The following is an 18894-nucleotide window of genomic DNA, read 5'->3' as shown; positions in this document are numbered from 1 at the left end:
AGGTGAACTGTCAGGCTGGAGGGAGCTTACCAGTGGAGTTCCTCAGGGATCATTTTTGGGACCAATCTTATTTAATCTTTTTATTACTGACCTCAGCACAAAAGGTGGGAGTGTGCTAATAAAGTTTGCGGATGATACAAAGCTGGGAGGTATTGCCAATTTAGAGAAGGACCGGGATATCATACAGGAGGATCTGGATGACCTTGTAAACTGGAGTAATAGTAATAGGATGAAATTTAATTGTGAGACGTGTAAGGTTATGCATTTAGGGATTAATAACAAGAATTTTAGTTATAAGCCGCATCAATTAGAAGTAATGTAGGAGGAGAAGGACCTTGGAGTATTGGTTGGTCATAGGATGACTATGAGCTGCCAATGTGAAATGGCTGTACAAAAAGCTAATGCGGTCTTGGGATGCATCAGGAGAGGTATTTCCAGTAGGGATAAGGAGGTTTTAGTCCCGTTATACAAGGCACTGGTGAGACCTCACCTGGAATACTGTGTGCAGTTCTGGTCTCCCATGTTTAAGAAGGATGAACAGATACAGAGAAGGGCTACTAGGATGAGCCGAGGAATGAAGAACCTGTCTTATGAAAGGAGACTCAAGGAGCTTGGCTTGTTTAGCCTAACTAAAAGAAGGTTGAGGGAAGATATGATTGCTCTCTATAAATATATCAGAGGGATAAATACCGGAGAGGGAGAGGAATTATTTAGGCTGAGTACCAATGTGGACACAAGAACAAATGGATATAAACTGGCCACCAGGAAGTTTAGACTTGAAATTAGATGAAGGTTTCTAACCATCAGAGGAGTGAAGTTTTGGAATAGCCTTCCAAGGGAAGCAGTGGGGGCAAAAAACCTATCTTGCTTTAAGATTAAACTTGATAAGTTTATGGAGGATGATGGGATAACATGATTTTGGTAATTGATCTTTAAATATTCATGGTAAATAGGCCTAATGGCCTTTGATGGGATGTTAGATGGGGTGGGATCTGAGTTACCCAGGAAAGAATTTTCTGTAGTATCTGGCTGGTGAATCTTGCCCATATGCTCAGGGTTTAGCTGATGGCCATATTTGGGATCAGGAACGAATTTTCCTCCAGGGCAGATTGGAAGAGACCCTGGAGCTTTTTCACCTTCCTCTGTAGCATGGGGCACAGGTCACTTGCTGGAGGATTCTCTGTTCCTTGAAGTCTTTAAACCACAATTTGAGGACTTCAATAGCTCAAACATAGGTGAGGTTTTTCGCAGGAGTGGGTGGGTGAGATTCTGTGGCCTGCATTGTGCAGGAGGTCAGACTAGATGATCATAGTGGTCCCTTCTGATCTTAGTATCTATGAAAAACCACAGTGAGTACAAGCTACTTGATGTTAATATTGTAATGTGACAATTATATATGTAGTTCATAGGTGATTTGTCAGGTGTGACAATCATAGGGACAAGCTATAAAATTCCTCTACTTTTTTATATATTTTTCATATTATGCGCATCCTACATTCTTTCCTTTGGCTAGTGGTAAAGAAGTAAATTGATTTTAGTTTGGCCCTATTGGAGGCAGATCCTCAGATTATGTATATGAGAAGTCCCAATGAATGCAATCACATGAATAAGAGTACGCATATGAGTACTTGCAAGCTCAGGGCCTCCGTTTTTACAGCCTTTAACAGTTTAGACCCTGATTAACATTTTCAAAAGCACTTGTGTGCCTAAAACCCTGTGAAAGCTAATGGGATTTAGGCACCCCAGTCACTGAGAGCCTTTTGAAAACCTGTCTGTATTTGAGATCTCTTTCTGGTTATTCACTACACTCTGAGACCTCTCCACCTCTTAGGGATCCCACTGTTGCATTTCAGGTTGGCCGGTGGCAGTGCTCTTACTAGTGATGGGGTGTTGTGGTGTGGAACTTGCTCACTTCTGACATTTGTCTCTCTATGCTTTTAAAAATTATCTCAAGATATTTATTTCAAAGAGGTTTTTATTATCCTCATGTTGGTTCTGTGCTCATTACTTTCTCCTTCTGTCTGTACTGGGCTCATCTAAAATGCTTTTTACCTGCTTGATTTTTAAATGATGTATGTATTTGAATTGTTCTTCATATTTTGTATGAAGCACTCTGAGCACCTGGGGGTTGCTCAATAAAATGTATTCTGTCTTTCAGATATCACTGCTGATTGGATTCATCTGTGTAAAGAATTCAGCGTGGACAAATTACAGTGCATCCGTCTACTTTGAAACTGTCACCATGTGTGACTTGATTATGATTCTTGTCTTTTATTTTGTCTACCTTTTCAGAGCATACAGAATGCTCACCTGTATTAGCTGGCCACTTGCGGTAAGTGACATTGGTGGGATTGCTACCCTGCACCTCTCATGCACTAACCTCTTTAGTTGCTCTATCTGATTATTTGTGGAGCCACTGCTTTTTTCTCTGTTTCCCTCTCGTCTTGTCCTTCATGAATCCTTTGACCAGTCACTTCATCTTTCATACTGCCTGCTGAACTGGAGCAGGCAGGCACTCTCCCACATTCTTTGAGTCTAATTCTACTCTGCCTTACACCAGTATAAACTGAGTTACTTTGATGCAGATAAAAGAAAATGAGAGATCTTCATGTCCAGTGCTCTTCTTAAGTTAGCATTGAGCAGATAGGCCCTGAGTCAAGAAACATTTTAAACTTAAGGATGAGTGTAAGTTAACACATGCATAATTGCTGTCCTGTATACGGATGCTGTGGAGCCCATCTCATGGGATAAGGAAACTTTACTTCCTTGAGGGCAGAGTAATGGACAAGCTATAGATGGCCCATTTTAAGACATGCTGAAAAAAAAAAATCTCTGTGTGTGTGTGAGAGAGTTTGTGTGTGTGTGTTTGTTTTTTTACTGTGCATTTGTTTCCGATTTTAAAACTTCTTCTAAACTATATTGTATTTTTGGAGCTGATCTCCAGTTCTTCCTTGTTCCTTGGCAAGATTTATTTCAGCAACTTTTATAGTTACTGTCCTGTTACTTGTGCTTCCAACTGCTGAGTTGCATTGCTTTTTCCGCTATTGATCTCAACCACTGGAGGGACTGATGACATTCGCAGAAGACAGGGTGAGGGGACAAGTGCACCATAATCATCATCATAATAATACACTTCTATACCAGTCTTCATCCACAGACCTCTGCAAAGGTGGGTGAGCCTCATTATCTCTATTATAGAGAAAGAAGAGCTGAGGTCCAGACTGGTTATGTGACTTGCCCCAGATCTCTCACACACTAGTATCAGAGCTGAACCCAGATCTGACCATTTTGCCACATGGATTGCATGCCAGTTACAAACTTTTCTGTTTGCGCACCTTACTCTGAAAAGTGGTAGCATCTCCTTCTCTGCAGAGCTGTCTGACAATTATGGTGTAGTTTCAGGAAAATCTTTCAACTTTTTGCATCAAAACTTGAAATTTTGATGAAAAATTCCATCAGATTATGGGTTGTGACAGCGTCTGACCAGCTCTACTGATATGCCTGCAGCTATGGGAGAAGGAAAGCTTAACATCAGAAATACAGCTATTCCATGGGATTATTTCCTATGCCATCATTCCCTTTCACTAGTTTTCTTCTGTTTTCCTCTTTGCTTTATTTCCCTCTAACCATTCTCTCTTTCCTTCAAAATCCTCCATACTACTGATGTGTTATGTTACACTCTTTTCCTCCCCCAAAGTAATGTACTCTTGGGTGTTGGTGCAGATTCATTATTATTTGTTGTTGTTTTATCAGGAATTGCTGTGTTTATGAAATGTAGCATAACAAATGAATGGGTCACCAGTCTGTAGCAATCATGAGCCACATCCAAAACCTCAGGTCTGCAGATCCTCATGTTTACAAGATGTTTGAAATCTGAATTTTCCAGATGGACACAACCTTAATAACTGATCAAATCTTGGATCCATATGCCTGCATATTATAAGATAGCCAAAATTCAGATTTGAATTTTGTAGCTGGGGCTCATGTTGAACTCTGATTATAACCTGATATTTTGTACTTGGTTAATGCAAACAGGAAAAAGCTGTAAGCTTGTATTACACATAGTGGCTGACACTGAATAGCTGATGAAATTGAAATCAGTGGCAATTTTTTCACTGACTTCAGTGGAGCCAGGATTTCACCCATTATCTAGTGGAGTCTACAGTCAATGTTATACGTCACTTTGGTTTTCAAACTCCACAATTTGCAGATAAATGCAAACAAAACACAAAGCTAAATACCACAGTTGTGATTATTTGGTGACTACGTATAATAACATAACACTTATGTGAAAACAGTCCTATTAGGAATTCTTAGATCTATTGTTAAATATAGGCAAGGCTTCTGGGAGATTGTTGGGTATCCATTGAAATGCTAAGTTAAATGTATATCTGCTGTTACCCCACATGAGAATTTGGCCCTTTGAGTCTGTATAATAAGAATTACAAAGGGATCTTGCATTCTTATAATGTTAATTTCTGGAGAAAATCTAGACAAGTCTTCAAGTTTCTTTCAAAGTATTTAGCCTGTTTCTACTTTGATATAACTTTTATTAGGGTATGTCTTCACTACCTGCCGGATCAGCGGGCAGCGATCCCTGAGCACTCTCCCGTTGACTCCTGTACTCCAGCTCCGCGAGAGGTGCAGGCGGAGTTGACGGGGGAGCGGCAGCAGTCGACTTACCACAGTGAGTCGATCTAAGTACGTCGACTTCAGCTACGTTATTCACGTAGCTGAAGTTGCGTAACTTAGATCGATCCCCCCACTAGTGTAGACAAGGGCTAAGTCTTCGTAGATGTGGCAATTGCATCTTTCCTCTCATGTTCATTACATTGGACGGTTACAGGCCTGATTCTTCACTGCTGATCCGATTGTGAAAAATTGGTGCAAAATACCATCAGATCAGAATGGTAGCATTTTCCATCCACTTTGCACAGGTGTTAGCAATTGGAGAAGATACAGAGTAATGGGGATTTGGGGAAATTATGTTACAACTGCATGACTAGGAACTAGTTACACTACCTCATCGTTGAATTAGAATTCATGTACTCCACCATGTTCCAAAGAGTCTACCATGCTGTACCAAGTCAAATATAGCCCTCAACTTTCCATCCCATCACACCCCATCCCAGTGTCTGACTGTTCCTAGGATTTCCTGTAGGATGTTCCTGTCTCATCTCTTGGTTTCCCATGGCAGAGGGTCATGTCCTCCTCTTATATCCTTGTGGAATTAACACACTGTACAAACTGCAGTGAGTCAGCAGAACTTACTTAGCAGCTTTACACAGGGCTCTAACTCTCACTAGCAGGTCAATCAACAGATGAGTCCCGCATCCTTGTGTGAGATCCTAGATCTTGCCACTCTGTTACAACATGCTGTCATTATGCCTAATGACATATTAATCTGTCTCAGAATGAATTAAAAGGGGGAAGGTCCTGCCAGGAAATTAAAGAAGGCGTTAGACTGTTTTTAAGGCAAACTGTATACATAATTCACTGGATTGATGTCAGATTAAGGAATGTGCACATACTCCTTTCTTACTGTAGATCAGCATTAATTTTACATCTTCCCCCCTTTTTATTAAAGAATATATTTACAATTGCAATCCTCCCCCCCCCCCCCCAAAAAAAAAAAAGTGCACCTCCCAACTATTCAGGCCTCTTCTGATTTTGCCTAAAGATAAATGTTAGAGGTGTGGCTTGTATAAGAGACCAGTTCAACCTAAATGCTCAAAAGTGACTAGTGACTTTGGGTGACCCAATTTGTGAGTGACCAATTTGAGACACCTTAAAGGAGCCTGATTCTTTTGAAAGTGCTGAGAACTCCTTTTCTGAAAACCAGCTGCGTCAGTCACCAGTTGAGTACCCAGAACTGACTGGTAAAAGTTTTGACTGGTAAAAAATAAAAAGAATTTTGAAAGTGTAGGCTGAAGTTCATGTTTAATTTCTCTGTCTCTCAGTATTGATTACAGAAAGACCTGAACCTAAATTCTGGATCTGTATAGCCCCCAAACTTCATGGGGATTTAAAATCCAGATCGACATCCAAATCTTGCAAGAGGCCCAACATTTTTACAATGAACCAAACCAAACTCCTGGATTGAAACCCTTCATACATGGGAAGTGCTTAAAATCCTGATCCAAATATTGTCACTTTGGCTTATCTCTCATTATAACCAGTGTCCTCTCAAGATATGTTCTATTGCACATAGATCACCTGATTAAAAGACTGTATGAATTTTCATATCTTAGCCTTTTGTTTAAAAAGTTGTGTGTGGGGGGAAGCATATTAGATTTTGTTGGCTGCAGTTTCCCGAACATGATTTAGTTCCTTCAGCCAGGAAGGGAGAGACTCCTAAACAAGAAGAATTTCCCTCCAAAATACAGTTATACATGTTCCAATCACCAAAAAGAATCCACTTCTGCGCCACAGAACTCATAAATAGTCATCGGGAGTTCAGAGAAGCAAAGATATAATTGAAGAAGGAAGAAAAGGCACAAATAGCAGCATGACAGTTTGCAGTACTGATATAGAGAGCAGAGCTGGGAGGAGAGTGTGTTTCTGTGTTTGTGAAGTGAATGAGATTTCACATATGTTCAGGGCTTGAGAAGAGTGTAAAGAGAAACTGGAACTTCCGTTCTGTGGGAAATTCTAACATTTCTTAAATGTTGTTTTTGTTCTGAATTTGAATGAAAAGCTGAAATTTCCAGCAAAAAAATAATTCTGATAAATGTAGGTTCAAAATTATCACAACATTTTGTTTTGATCATGTCTAATTGTCTAGATAATGTCAAAATATTATAATATAAACCATAAGTATATATATGATAAAATATATTGTCTTTATATTATTATTAAATGAATATTTAATATAATATAAAAGCCTAAACGAAATTGATTGAAACAGTAGAGTTAAAACAAATCATTGTACCTTACCAAAATGAAATGTTTTGACGTTCTTCATAGTGAGAAAGGTGAAACAATTTGTTTTAACTTTTCTCCATCTAAAATGCCATAGAAATTTTCCTGCAAAATGCTTCAATTCTGACAAAACTGAGTTTTGGGGGGAGAAAGACGGTCATAAAAAATGTTTCAACTAGCTCTATCATTTAGCTGCTCTTCTGCCACATACAATGTACACTCTGCTTGAGAGGTTCTTTGGAGACTTGACATTAGATATGAGGAAACTTGTTTTTTTGTGGGGTGGGTGTCTGGTTTTGTGGGTCCTGTCCTATGTCCTGTTGTGTTTGTGGTAAGTTGCTAGTAGATCAAGCAAAATTTAGCTCTGTTAAAGACCTTACTGTCATGGGGGGGGGGGGGTGAAGCATGTTCTTCTGTTCACCCCTACACACCTGACCAACCACATCCTGAAATCTAATTCTGTTTCCTTCCCCCCACTGAGCTGCTCTGAAACATGCTACCACAGCCAGCCTGCCTTTTGTCTACCTGCTTGTTGGTTTGTTTAAATGCTTTTCTGATATGTTTCCCTTCTAAACAGTGCTATGTTTGTATTTTCAGGAACTTCTCCATTATTTAATTGGTACACTCCTGCTTCTCATTGCCTCTATTGTGGCAACGTCAAAGAGCTATAGTTCAGCAGGACTCGTAGCTGGAGCGGTAAGGCTGTTCGTTAGATAAGTGTTTACTAGTCCTGACACTTTGTTACTCTACATTAGGAATTTACTGCTTTCAGCTTTATTTTCTTTACAATCCTGTCTTGTTTGGTCTCCATGGGTGTACTATCTTTTTGGCTTGTTTCAATTAACATACCATAACTACACAAAAGAAAATTGATTACTGTGGGATTCCAGTTCCCTACATTGGGGGAGATTAGACATGTTAAAGAGGTAAAGCACAAGGCTCTAGCTGCTGCAAAACACAAAGAACCAATGGGTTTTGGTGGAGGATTAAGTAACTTTACTTCACTACAAAACAAGGCAGTTTGTCAGTTTAGCAACAAAACTTATCATGAGCACAGCATCCCAGTGCTCTGCTCTTTGCATTTGCTCCCTACTTAACAGAGTCCAGTTCAAGGTCTGTGTCATGAGAACTAAAGCCCACCATGGGATTGGCCCTAGCTACCTCTGAAGTCACCTCTGCCTCCCCAGTCATGAACTTCCATAGGGATTGATTGGGGGAGGCGCCTATATATGGGAAATTGAATTTTGATGGGAACGGGATTTAGACTGGGAAACTCACTCCACCAAGGCCCAGATCCTCAGAGGTATTTAGGTTCTTAAATATTTTTGAGGCTCTGGGTCTAACTGTACAACTCATCTCTTTGACTCAGCTTTCCCTTGAGTAAATTATTTACATTTACACACATTTAAGAAATCTTAAAAATGAATCAAGCTACAAGCAGCAAAGAAAAAAAGAGGGAGATTGTTGTTTGTTTTGGGAGGTATTAGCATTCAGCACACTTTTGGGTGCACAGGGTGAAAGTCGCCCATGTACAGAGATCCTGCATGAGATCTATGTACCATTTAAAGCCTTCGTAAACTCTAATTTGTGGGCATAAATGATTCAGATGCTTCATGCAGGCACAGTGGGGGGAATTTCCCCATCAATGAATAAATAATTATGGAATTTGAATGCATGGGATGCTCTGCAGTGTAGATAAGTGAACATGCTTTCTTTTTACATATACCGTTTCTTTTAACAGACGTTTGGTTTCTTAGCTACATTCCTTTGCGCTTTGAGCATTTGGTTATCCTACAAGATCTCATGTATTACTCAGTCAACAGGTAAGAATCAAATGTTAAAACTAGGCAGAATACTTCACAAATGGAATATTTACATTTTCCATGGCAGAGTTTGTATGGAAGAATTTATTAATGTTCTGTATGATGTAGCTCAATATATTTACAACACAGTACTTTAGCATGGTCAATTGACACAGTAACTTATTAACAGCTAACAATAACAACAACATAACCTACATGTAATAATCAGTGAATACTCCATGTCCTCATACCCCCCCAAAAGAGTTCATAGTGGCTTCCTGCATATTTTTTAATCAAATAAATTAATTTGCTTGTGGCAAACCAAACTGACTCTGACTTCCTTTTTAAAGATGCAGCTGTATGACTGTTTGGCCACTGCAAGATGTTTGTGCCTTTCTAAAAGGGATATCAAAGAAGAGGGTCCACCATGTGCCAGGAGGAGAGAGTTGACATTTGTGTGATTGGAATACATACAGTAGATTTGAAGATTTACTTGAACATCTTATGCAAGGAGAGAAACAACCAATGTTGAAACCAAAGAATTTGGTGTCAGAACAGTTTGATGGCAAAATCTTTTTTTTCTGAACTTTAGAGAAGTGCTCTTTCTGTCTCGTAAGCTGGTCTTTGGCTCCCAGTTACATGCAATGAGAATATTCAAACCTCCTTTGGAGAGTTGTTTAATTAGGATCTGTATGATTTTAAAGATGGAAAGATTAATTCTGATTTCCTCCATACATTTGCAGAAAGGAAATTCTGCAAATTCACCTCTGATTATTAATTTTCAAGGATAATTCCTTTAACAAAGCAACTCTTTCACACCAGTCTGTGCCTGGGAAACCTGCCTTAAGTTCTCTTTTACTTTCTCTTTTGTTGTCACTGATATTTTTTACATCTGTTCGGCCAGCATCAAAAAATCCTTTTTCAGGAACCATGTCTTGGACAACTCACTGTGAATGCTCCCTTCTAACCTCAAATGTAAACTGAGTTTTCTAGATGCCAAAATAATTAATTCTGTTCCTACATTTTTAATATACAGTCATTCATAACCCCCCCAAAAACTCTTTTCTCTGTACTGTACAATAGGTATGCAAGAACATATGCTTAGTGGTGCACTAAGTCTGTTGCTTTCCTCCTCGTATATATGTATTTGCATATTTCCATTCTCCTCTCCACAGAAATAACCCATGGAGAGGGTAATTGTGAGTTTTCCAGAAATTATTCTCTCCGGGGGGGAAAGAAGGGGGCGAGGAAGAGTGTGTGTGTGTGTGGGTGCATGCATGCATTTCTCCTAGAGTAGAACCATCTTGCTCCTCCTACATAACCTTCAATCTGTATGGATACCCCTTACCTCTGCTCTGTTAGAGCTGTTCTTTCAGGGACACTGTGTCTAGTGTGGCTGTTCCTGGATTCCTCCTAAAGTGGGGTTTCTGAGGAGGAAGAGGGAAACAGTGCCAGTTAATGCAACCTAATTCTGCACTTACCTTCCTCTGTCGTCCCCCTCATCCGTCTGTTCTCTCTCCCACCTCCCATCCCCCCCCCCCCCCCCCCGCAGTTCTGGAGATGAGCAAATCCTGAGCTCCCCCGCCCTACCCTTTCCCTAGTCCATCTCCACAGAGCCAGAAACTCCCAGAGCCCTTTTCAAGAAAAGGGGAAGTGTGGCAGAGCTCTCCTATTCCTGAGTTTGTAAATGAAATTGTGATTGACCTAATTTTTACATTTGTATTAGAAAATTATTCCAGTGTAAATCTGGCTCATGAAACAGCCAGGGGTAAATGTGCCTTAAATGTTACAGATTTTTAACAACATCCCACTCTGGCCTGGTTTTGTGCCTTACAGCTGTGTCTGGTATTCGTTCTGTTCACTGCAGATAGGATGTCTAAATTCACACAATTAAAAAAAAAAAGTGCTTAGGAATAGTGTTGCTGCTCTGGAGAACATAGTCTCCTATTTATCTACAGCCCACATGCAGTAGGGTGCATGCTTCCTTGCTGTGCCCTGCCAGTACACCTCAGCCAGGACCGGGCAAGTCTGAGAAGAGTTAATTCTCTATGCCTCTCTTTGCCTGCTCTGCTGAAAATGCCAACATCAGGGCTGATGCTGTGTGTGATGATACTCGCTCACTGACTAAGCCTCCCTGAGTAATTTTACCCAACTTTTGGTGACTGGTCACTGACCATGATTTAGACTTGGGCCCTAGAGGTTTAAGGACAGATGTCTTCCAGGGCCAGAAGGTGAGTATGTATTAGTGATATACTACTTCTCTTCCCCTCCTGTGAGGGGAATGCTCACAGTTACTATGACATTCCCCAGGCCCTCTTCCCCCACCCAGCCCCGTGGAAATGGACTTCTGACACAGCAAAGGCAACTACACGCTGTCCTACATATGCAGCTTCCACATCCTCACCGACTATAGTAGCCATGCAGAATAGCCTGTAGGCAAGCAGCGATGAGCCGAGAATTCTAACAAAAAGCTGAGATCTCTCAGAACAACGCTGGTTCCCACAGCTCGCAGTCCATTCATCTTTCCTAGGCTTTCTTCCATACTGCAGTGGTGTCTCTGACCCCTGTGCTGCACTGCCATTGATGGGCCATCCCCACCCCACCAGACACCCCTCCTCCCCTCCACCCCCATCCCAGGTTGGAAAAATCCCCAACTAGCAGTTCAATCCACCCTAAAGGTCATAGCATTTCTGGATATCATTCTGTGATGGCCTGAAATGTGTTTTCTGGAGAACTAATGGAAACTCCCCCTTTGGCTTGCATCTGTATGCAGAACAAAATGCTGTGAATTTGCTCTATAATATCAAATACAAGCGTTTAAAAATGAATGATACATTTGTCTTACAGAAGATATTGGCTTGAAAATGAGCCTTTGTGGTTAGAGGATGCCTATGCAGTTTGTGACAGCTTAATTCTCCTTTTAATTGCTTTTAAATTGTTCAGTTTTTCATTGCGCACCTTTCAAATAGCGGTTGCATATGTTCTGCAAAAGCAGTTGAGAAAGATTCTTCAGAAAAGGGCTGAGAGGAGGAGCAGCAGATTACTGTGTCATACGTGCATCCTCGAAGAGCAAATCACTATGCGAGTGTAGTTGGCATGCTGCCTGTGGCAAAGAAGGCTAGGAGAATTCCAGCGATTACCAAACAATGGTACCTGATACAAATACTGTGAGTGAAGGATTTTCAGTGGGCGCTGAAACACATTGCTCTCTACAGAATTCCAAAGTGAGCACAGGAGGGGCGACTCATTTAACTGTCACCTGTCATAACTACCGTAATAAAGAAGCTAGCAAATATTAACAGCCTTCAAGTTGTTGCACACCTGAAGGAGCAACAAGATAGAGCTGGAGAAGTGCTTCCTTTTAGCCTCTCTCGTCCATTATTTTCATATTTCACATCCTCTTTCCTTCTGAGTATACATTCTGCGCCAGCCAAAGGAAAATGTTATAAATCGTAGCCTGAGGAAGGTGGCATCAATTTGCAGGTGAATCACATAGCTTAAGATGAAGTATTTAATGCTTGGATCTGTAGTCTCCATAGCCCATACAGGAGGAAACCTGCAGCCTGGTCCATTTATACTTAAGGAGCTTCAGGCCTTGTGCTCTGTCAAGGTGATAATGCAACTCTCAGCTGGGTAAAGTAGGGGCATCCTGCTCTAAGATGTATATACCATCATTTGAGGTGACAGTCACCCCCCCTCCCCCAATATGCATGGCTTATACACACTGCTGTCAATGTTCTTCTGGTTAGAGCTTAGCATGCTCTTTTGGTGCCTGTCTCCTGTTGTCCCTCTTAGGCATATCAGGGTGCTGGGCTGTATTTCCACTTAGAACTATCAGGAACTCTCATCAGGTGGAGGTCTCCCCTCACCACACTTTGTTGTAGGTCCCACCTCAGAGCCTGTGTTGGCTCCCAGTACCCCCAAGTTCAATGGTGGCCCATGGAGTGCAGTAACTGAAGCCAGGGTCCGGAGGAGAAAGTGAAGGAAACTGCTCCACACAAGATCAAAGCAGACACCAACCGCAGGTAGGGCATGGAGTTCAAGCCAGTACCGCCCCTTCTTATGCAGCCGGGGTAATTGTGAACTGCCATCTACTTCCTGCCTGCAGCCCAAGGGAGGAGCAGCAGAGCTGAAGCCTAATTCTACATCAACCTGCCAGCAGAAGGAGAGGTCAGAGAGGAGTGATTGCCCCCACGCTCTTTGTTGGTGGCTGTAAGTGGGTCCCTATAATTTTGTTTAGGGGTGGAAAAAGAGCATCTGCATCCCTGACTCTGGAAGACAGGGACAAACAAGGCCTAAGTGCAAGAGGAACCGTGCAGGGGGCCAGGAATGAGCAAAGGGGCTGGTTTTGAGGAGGGACAAAGGGCCTCAAATCAGTTTTGTGATTTGAGTCTCAACGCTGAGAAAACACTTACCTATGAACAGGTTGTATAGCTAAAAGCCATTAGTGTGTCAATTGTGACAGGACACACAACAAAACATGTTGCACACTAGGTGACTGAGAGGCATAGGAAGCGGTCTAATGAATTGTAAAAGGCAGAATGTGATTAGAGCATTGCTCTTTGTTGTGGATATGGGTTTTCCCCCCATGTAAAGAAGCAGAGATCCTAAAGTCCATGGGTAATTCAGGGGATACTGTACTTCATTTCCTTAGTGTCTTAAAACAATGCAGTTACTTTAATTTCAATTCAGGAAGTGGCATAAATGCAGGAAGAAAACTACAGCAGCATCTTACAACCCATAGATATTAACAGTTACTACGGGCTGGTCTGCAGTGGCAACTTACATTGGCATAGCTATGTGTCTCAAGGGTGAAAAAAGAATCTACTCCCCTGAGGCCAGCCTAACCTCTGGTGTAGCCAGCATTCTGTTGATGGAAGAATTTTTCAGCTTACCTAGTTCCTGCCTCTTGGGGAGGTGGATTACCTATCTCAGCAACAGAACTTCACCTGTTGGCATGGGCAGTGTCTACCCTGATGCACTGCAGGTACCCCTGTAACAGTTTAAGTGGAGACAGACCCTTAGGGACTGACCATTGCCAAGAAGCATAAAGTGCATTTCCTTTATTTCCATGAGTGTCAGACTTTTGGTGTGGAAGATCAGTGCTTCACCTTTTCCCTGACATCACTTTATCTGCTAACGTGACCCTGGAGGCTTATTTTCAGCATCCCAGTGCAGCTTCTCATGGGACAAATACTAACTTGAGCCAAAGCCAAGATTGTTTGAGCATAGCACAGTAGTGATAAGTGCTCCTCACTTTCAAATGTCTTTTCCTTAGAGGAGAAATGGCTAGGGAGAATCAGTTCAGTTAAAATGCATTAGTGGGCTTCTGCTTTCAGTCTCTTTAGGTGAGCTCAGATAAATAGTTGACTTTTGGACTTTAACAAAAAAAAAAAAAAAAAAAAAGGCCCCAAGTGCTCTGAGTGTACAGAACTGTTATGTGGTTAAGCTGGTCTATCAATAAGAACAGGAGGACTTGTGGCACTTTAGAGGCTAACAAATTTATTAGAGCTTAACCTTTTGTGGGCTACAGCCCACTTCATCGGATGCATAGAAGGGAACACATAGTAAGAAGATATATCTATACATACAGAGAAGGTGGAAGTAGCCATACAAACGGAAAGAAGCTAATTAATTAAGAAGAGCTATTATCAGCAGGAGAAAAAAAAACACTGTTGTAGTGATAATCAAGATGGCCCATTTAGACAGTTGACAAGAAGGTATGAGGATACTTAACATAGGGAAATCGATTCAATATGTGTAATGATCCGAGTGGTGGGCCTTTCACCCCAGCAATGAAGTTCAAAAAGGGTCTGGTGGTTCTGTACACCTGCTCTTCTTTAGGATGTGCAATACATCACTTTTTTGGGGGGGGCATAAAACCTTTGAAGGGGACTGGTTCACTGCCTTTTTTCCTACTGTTATTGTGCCAGTAATTTTCTTTGGCTGCAACAGCCGAACCACTGAAGGCCCAAATTGCCTCTTTACTTTTCTGTGTTTTGTACAGCTTTATCTGCCTTCACACAGCACTTCACTCAGGTCTCATAGCCTGGCACCATTGAGCTAACAAGCCTGTAGGCCTTTTATGGAGAGGGGCCTATTTGAGCCTCGAGTTCCCATAACCAACTGCTGTTAGCAGTATACCAATGATCCAGAACACCTTAGCATACTGGAACAGAAGCTGAATATTGTATGCCTAGCTAAAGGCTCTGGCTACCAGCAAGAGACATTCTAAGGCTATGTCTACACTTAAAATGCTACAGCATGGCCGCTGTGCACCTGTAGAGCAGGCAGTTACTACAGCACCGCATGTTCATCCACCGCCCGAAGAGATGGTAGCTAGGTTGGCAGATGAATTCTTCTATCCACCTTGTGCTGTCTACAGCAGGGGTTAGGCTGACATAGCTACATGCTCTCAGGCATGTGGATTTTTCACAGCGAGATGTAGCTATGCCAATGTGAGTTTAGAGCAGCGCCGGTCGTCTACTCATGCGTGGCTTTCTTCTTCATGAACCATGACCAACATAAGTGCACAGTGCTAAAGTTGTGGCAATTAAAGCTATAGGGGTGCCAAAGAACTCCATTCATACCTGCTGTTCAGTAGGTTGTCAGACATGAGAGCTTTACAGTTAGGTCCAAACCCTATTAAGCTAGGAGCATCCTTTTGTTGACTCAAACTTTACTGAATAAGAATCCTACTGCCTGGAATATAAATTGACCTAAATTAGCGAAGTTTGGTTTTTTTAATCGCAGTATTATGTCCTCTGCTCAGCTACATGAATCTTACAGGCCCGGAAGCCAAATCTCTGCATCCACTTTATCATAGTCGTCAAAGCTTTATTAAAATTTGGTATTGTCATAAAGTGTAATGACAATGAGGTTTAATATAGCAGGCAGGGAGGGTAAGAGGGGCTTACCTCAAACTGAGGATCACTCATTGTCTTCTGGCCTGTGTATATAATTCCACCTGCTTCTTTGCTGCTGTATTACTATAAATAAAAATGGACAAAATACACTTCTGACTTCTGTGTGGAGGGTATGACCTCAAACCCAGTTAAGCTGCCCAGGAAGTCAAACCCCTGCTCCCTCACTTCCTTGAGATCCCCAAAGACTTGCTAAAATTTCCCATACTCCACTGCTTCAGGAACTGTGGGCCTGATAGCCAATGGAAGTGTTCACTTTGCTGCCCTCCAACCTCACAAAGCATACCTACATCCAAACAGACTGGGAAGTGCAGACACACAGCTGCGTTGCTTGTTACACCGGTGCAACGTCACTGGTTTGGTTGCCGGCCTGAAGCAAATAAGAGAGCAGGTGCTTAACTGCAGCTCAGAAACAAACATGCAGGTGTCTGCATTGAGAATTTTGGGCCATCTTCCCACTATTGTTCTACCACAAGTGAAGCGACAAAGGAGGCTGGAGTGCATAGGGTTACCATACGTCCGTATTTTCCCAGACATGTCCGGCTTTTTGGTTCTTAAATCGCCGTCCGGGAGGAATTTTTAAATATCTAAAAACGTCTGGGATTTTGCCATTATTGTTCCCCAAAGAAGAGTTGATCATTCAAGAAAGAGTGAATGTTGATCACTCAAGAGAGTACCCGCTTTTTCCCCCTAGCTCCCAGTGCTTGCTCCACAAAACAACTGTTTCGCGCAGCTTGGGGGTGGGGGGGAACGCAGTATGGTCAGGGGAGGAGGTGGGGCTGGGGCAGGGATTTGGGGCTGGAATGGGGGCAGGGCCAGGGGGGTAAATTCCCCCCTGTGGAGTGACCTCTTTTTTGAATGTTCGAATATGGTAACCCTAGGAGTGCAGACAGGAGGCAGGTGTTTTTAGCAACCAACCCCCTATTCTGAATGGGGCTAGAAAATACAGAGGTAAAGCACACCTGGGTCCTATCTGCACAATGGGCACTGAGTGAACTGCACACAGTGGTGACTTTCAGGTCCTGCCTGTGCTTTTATAAACAGTTCAAGAAAGCATGAGTGCACATGCATAGATGCTAAAAAGACAAACAAACAATGGGAAGTAACTGGCCACAAATTCTGGCTGCTGACTAGCCAGTTATTAAATACTCGGTGAGAAACCTGAGTGCCAGACCCAGCTGTCTATACTGCTAAGCCATCTGCAGAACACATTATGAACCAGGTACTCTACTTAAGGTAAGTTTGAGAGAGGGGCTTCATGGCAGTTATTAAGCATACCCCAGCTGCAACAATGCACACATATTTGATACAAACACAGGAGTCATTGTTGAGTAATGCCCTCTCCCATCTTGTAATAAATACCCAAAAGAATTGGATCTGATTTGCTATTTACTATGCATTACTCTAGCTGGGAGGGTGACGGGAACCAAGCTAAAGGAGTGCTATAGCACTAGGCCTTGCCTGCCAAAGAGGAAGTTCCTCTCCCTTCTCCAGCCCTCAAACTGGGACTTTGATTTTAATAATTAAAAAAAAAAAAATGTGTTTTCTGTTGCAGAACAAGTCCTGTTTCCCTCCTACAGTCAACTAATTTACTAGTTCATATGACATCATCCCTGTGATTAGGGCTGCTGTATGGTCATGGCAATTTTTCTGAGTCACAAGGTGAAAAGGGCAAAAGCTATATCACTGTACCAAACAAAAGTCAGATAGTGCATTGTGACTCTGCCGACCTCTGTGTTTCTACTGAAGTGTGGGGAATGAAACCACTGAAAGTGCAGTAACAGTTACAGACATCAGAGGTCTTATCCCCAAGTTGATCCAATCCAATTCTGGCAGAAGATAAAAACCCTCCCTGGAAAATCATTGATCTGATCCTTTCTTTTTAAAAAGGCCTGGAGGCCATACTGGGAAATTAGTTGCAGGTTAGAAATCAGTTTGCACTAGTAAAATATCGAGTAAGCTCATTTAGCAACACTCACCAAGAGGAGGACTGTGAGGTTAAACCAAAACTAATGTAAAACTAGAAGGGGGCAGGGGAGGATTTTGAAAGTTAATACCAAGCAATTCTCATTGATGGAGTTCTTTTGCCCTCTTGTGGGCAAACTTTTCTGCTGCAGCTTTCTCTGCTGGCTGACAGTACACAGATATGACACAACATACATGCTGCCTCTAACATTTGGAGGGTGGGTAATCACACACAAAGCAGAAGGCTCCTTTGTGCCAACAGAAGAGTCCAGGAATATAGGGCACTTAAAACTACCTCGCTTTCTCATCACCAAATGGTAATTGCTTTAATTGACAATCTTTACCAGCAAAATAGAGGCAGCCACATAGACTACAAAAAAGGCCTAAAGCCAACATCCTTTTCAAATGGGAAAGCCCAAGCTATTCTGGTTGCTTGGAGCACACACACAACTGCCCAGCTCCTTTGAGGAGGAAGAAAGAAGATTCTTATTAGTATATTGACTGAATTAGAGTATACATGGGACTATTCTAAATAAGCTGGTCCGAGAAAGCCTGGCTTGCTCAGGGGACAGGCAGCTAAAGAGGGAAGAATTTCAAACATCCACATGATTTAGGAGCACAAGTCCTATCAAAAGTCAGTGGGATTTGTGCCCCTAATTCCCATAGGCTCCTTCAGAAATCTCACGTAAGGATACTTCCAAAGCACATTTTTGAAAATTAATGGAAGACAAAACATTAAAGGCCATAGACTTTACAAGAGATGGATTTAGTCAAAAGGGGGAGAAGTAATTTTATAGGTACGGTATACTGAGGGCTTTAGGCCTCTATGACCCAACAACCAACTTCTCTTTCACAGACACACACACACTCCTTAGCCACCAAGGTTGGTCACCATCATCATTTCTTCATCTTTGGTATCATCTCACTCGAACACCCGTGGGCCTCAGCTGACAGGGAATCCCTAGCCACCATCACCAGAAGCCGCTCTTCATCTCCTGGCCTGACTTACTTTACATGTGTGTGGCCATGACAGTCTCATACCAAGAGTCTCAAGCTGGTGGGTGAGAAAGTAAGGATAGCCTAATTGCAGAAGTGGGGAAGATCTCATACAGACAAAAATAGTGAAAAGCGGGATGTGCTGTGTCTCAATGTGTCTAAAAGATTAAGAGAAATTGCTCCTTTGAATTCAACAGGAATAAAACCCATGTGATTGATCTGCTTGGTGTCCACTCTTCAGTGTTAAAGGAAGCACACGCTGCATTGCATGAGAGTGTAGGTGGCAT

The 18894-nt window shown here is 42.1% G+C and overlaps 1 protein-coding gene across 1 annotated transcript in view; it reads left to right on the top strand.

Annotated features, from left to right (window-relative positions):
- CMTM7 (CKLF like MARVEL transmembrane domain containing 7) overlaps window positions 1-15755 on the top strand; it is a 47366-nt gene extending 31611 nt beyond the window's left edge. The window contains exons 2-5 of the mRNA XM_077811233.1: window positions 2159-2332; window positions 7519-7617; window positions 8663-8744; window positions 9074-15755. Of these exons, the coding sequence (XP_077667359.1) occupies window positions 2159-2332; window positions 7519-7617; window positions 8663-8744; window positions 9074-9087 (369 nt within the window). The 3' untranslated portion in view covers window positions 9088-15755. The remainder of the gene's footprint in view (window positions 1-2158; window positions 2333-7518; window positions 7618-8662; window positions 8745-9073) is intronic.
- Window positions 15756-18894: the final 3139 nt, after the last annotated feature.

Source organism: Eretmochelys imbricata, chromosome 2, assembly GCF_965152235.1.
Source record: "Eretmochelys imbricata isolate rEreImb1 chromosome 2, rEreImb1.hap1, whole genome shotgun sequence".
NCBI classification, from domain to species: domain Eukaryota; kingdom Metazoa; phylum Chordata; order Testudines; family Cheloniidae; genus Eretmochelys; species Eretmochelys imbricata.
Note: the sequence above shows the minus strand (reverse complement) of the source record. Positions and strands in the feature narration are given on the sequence as shown.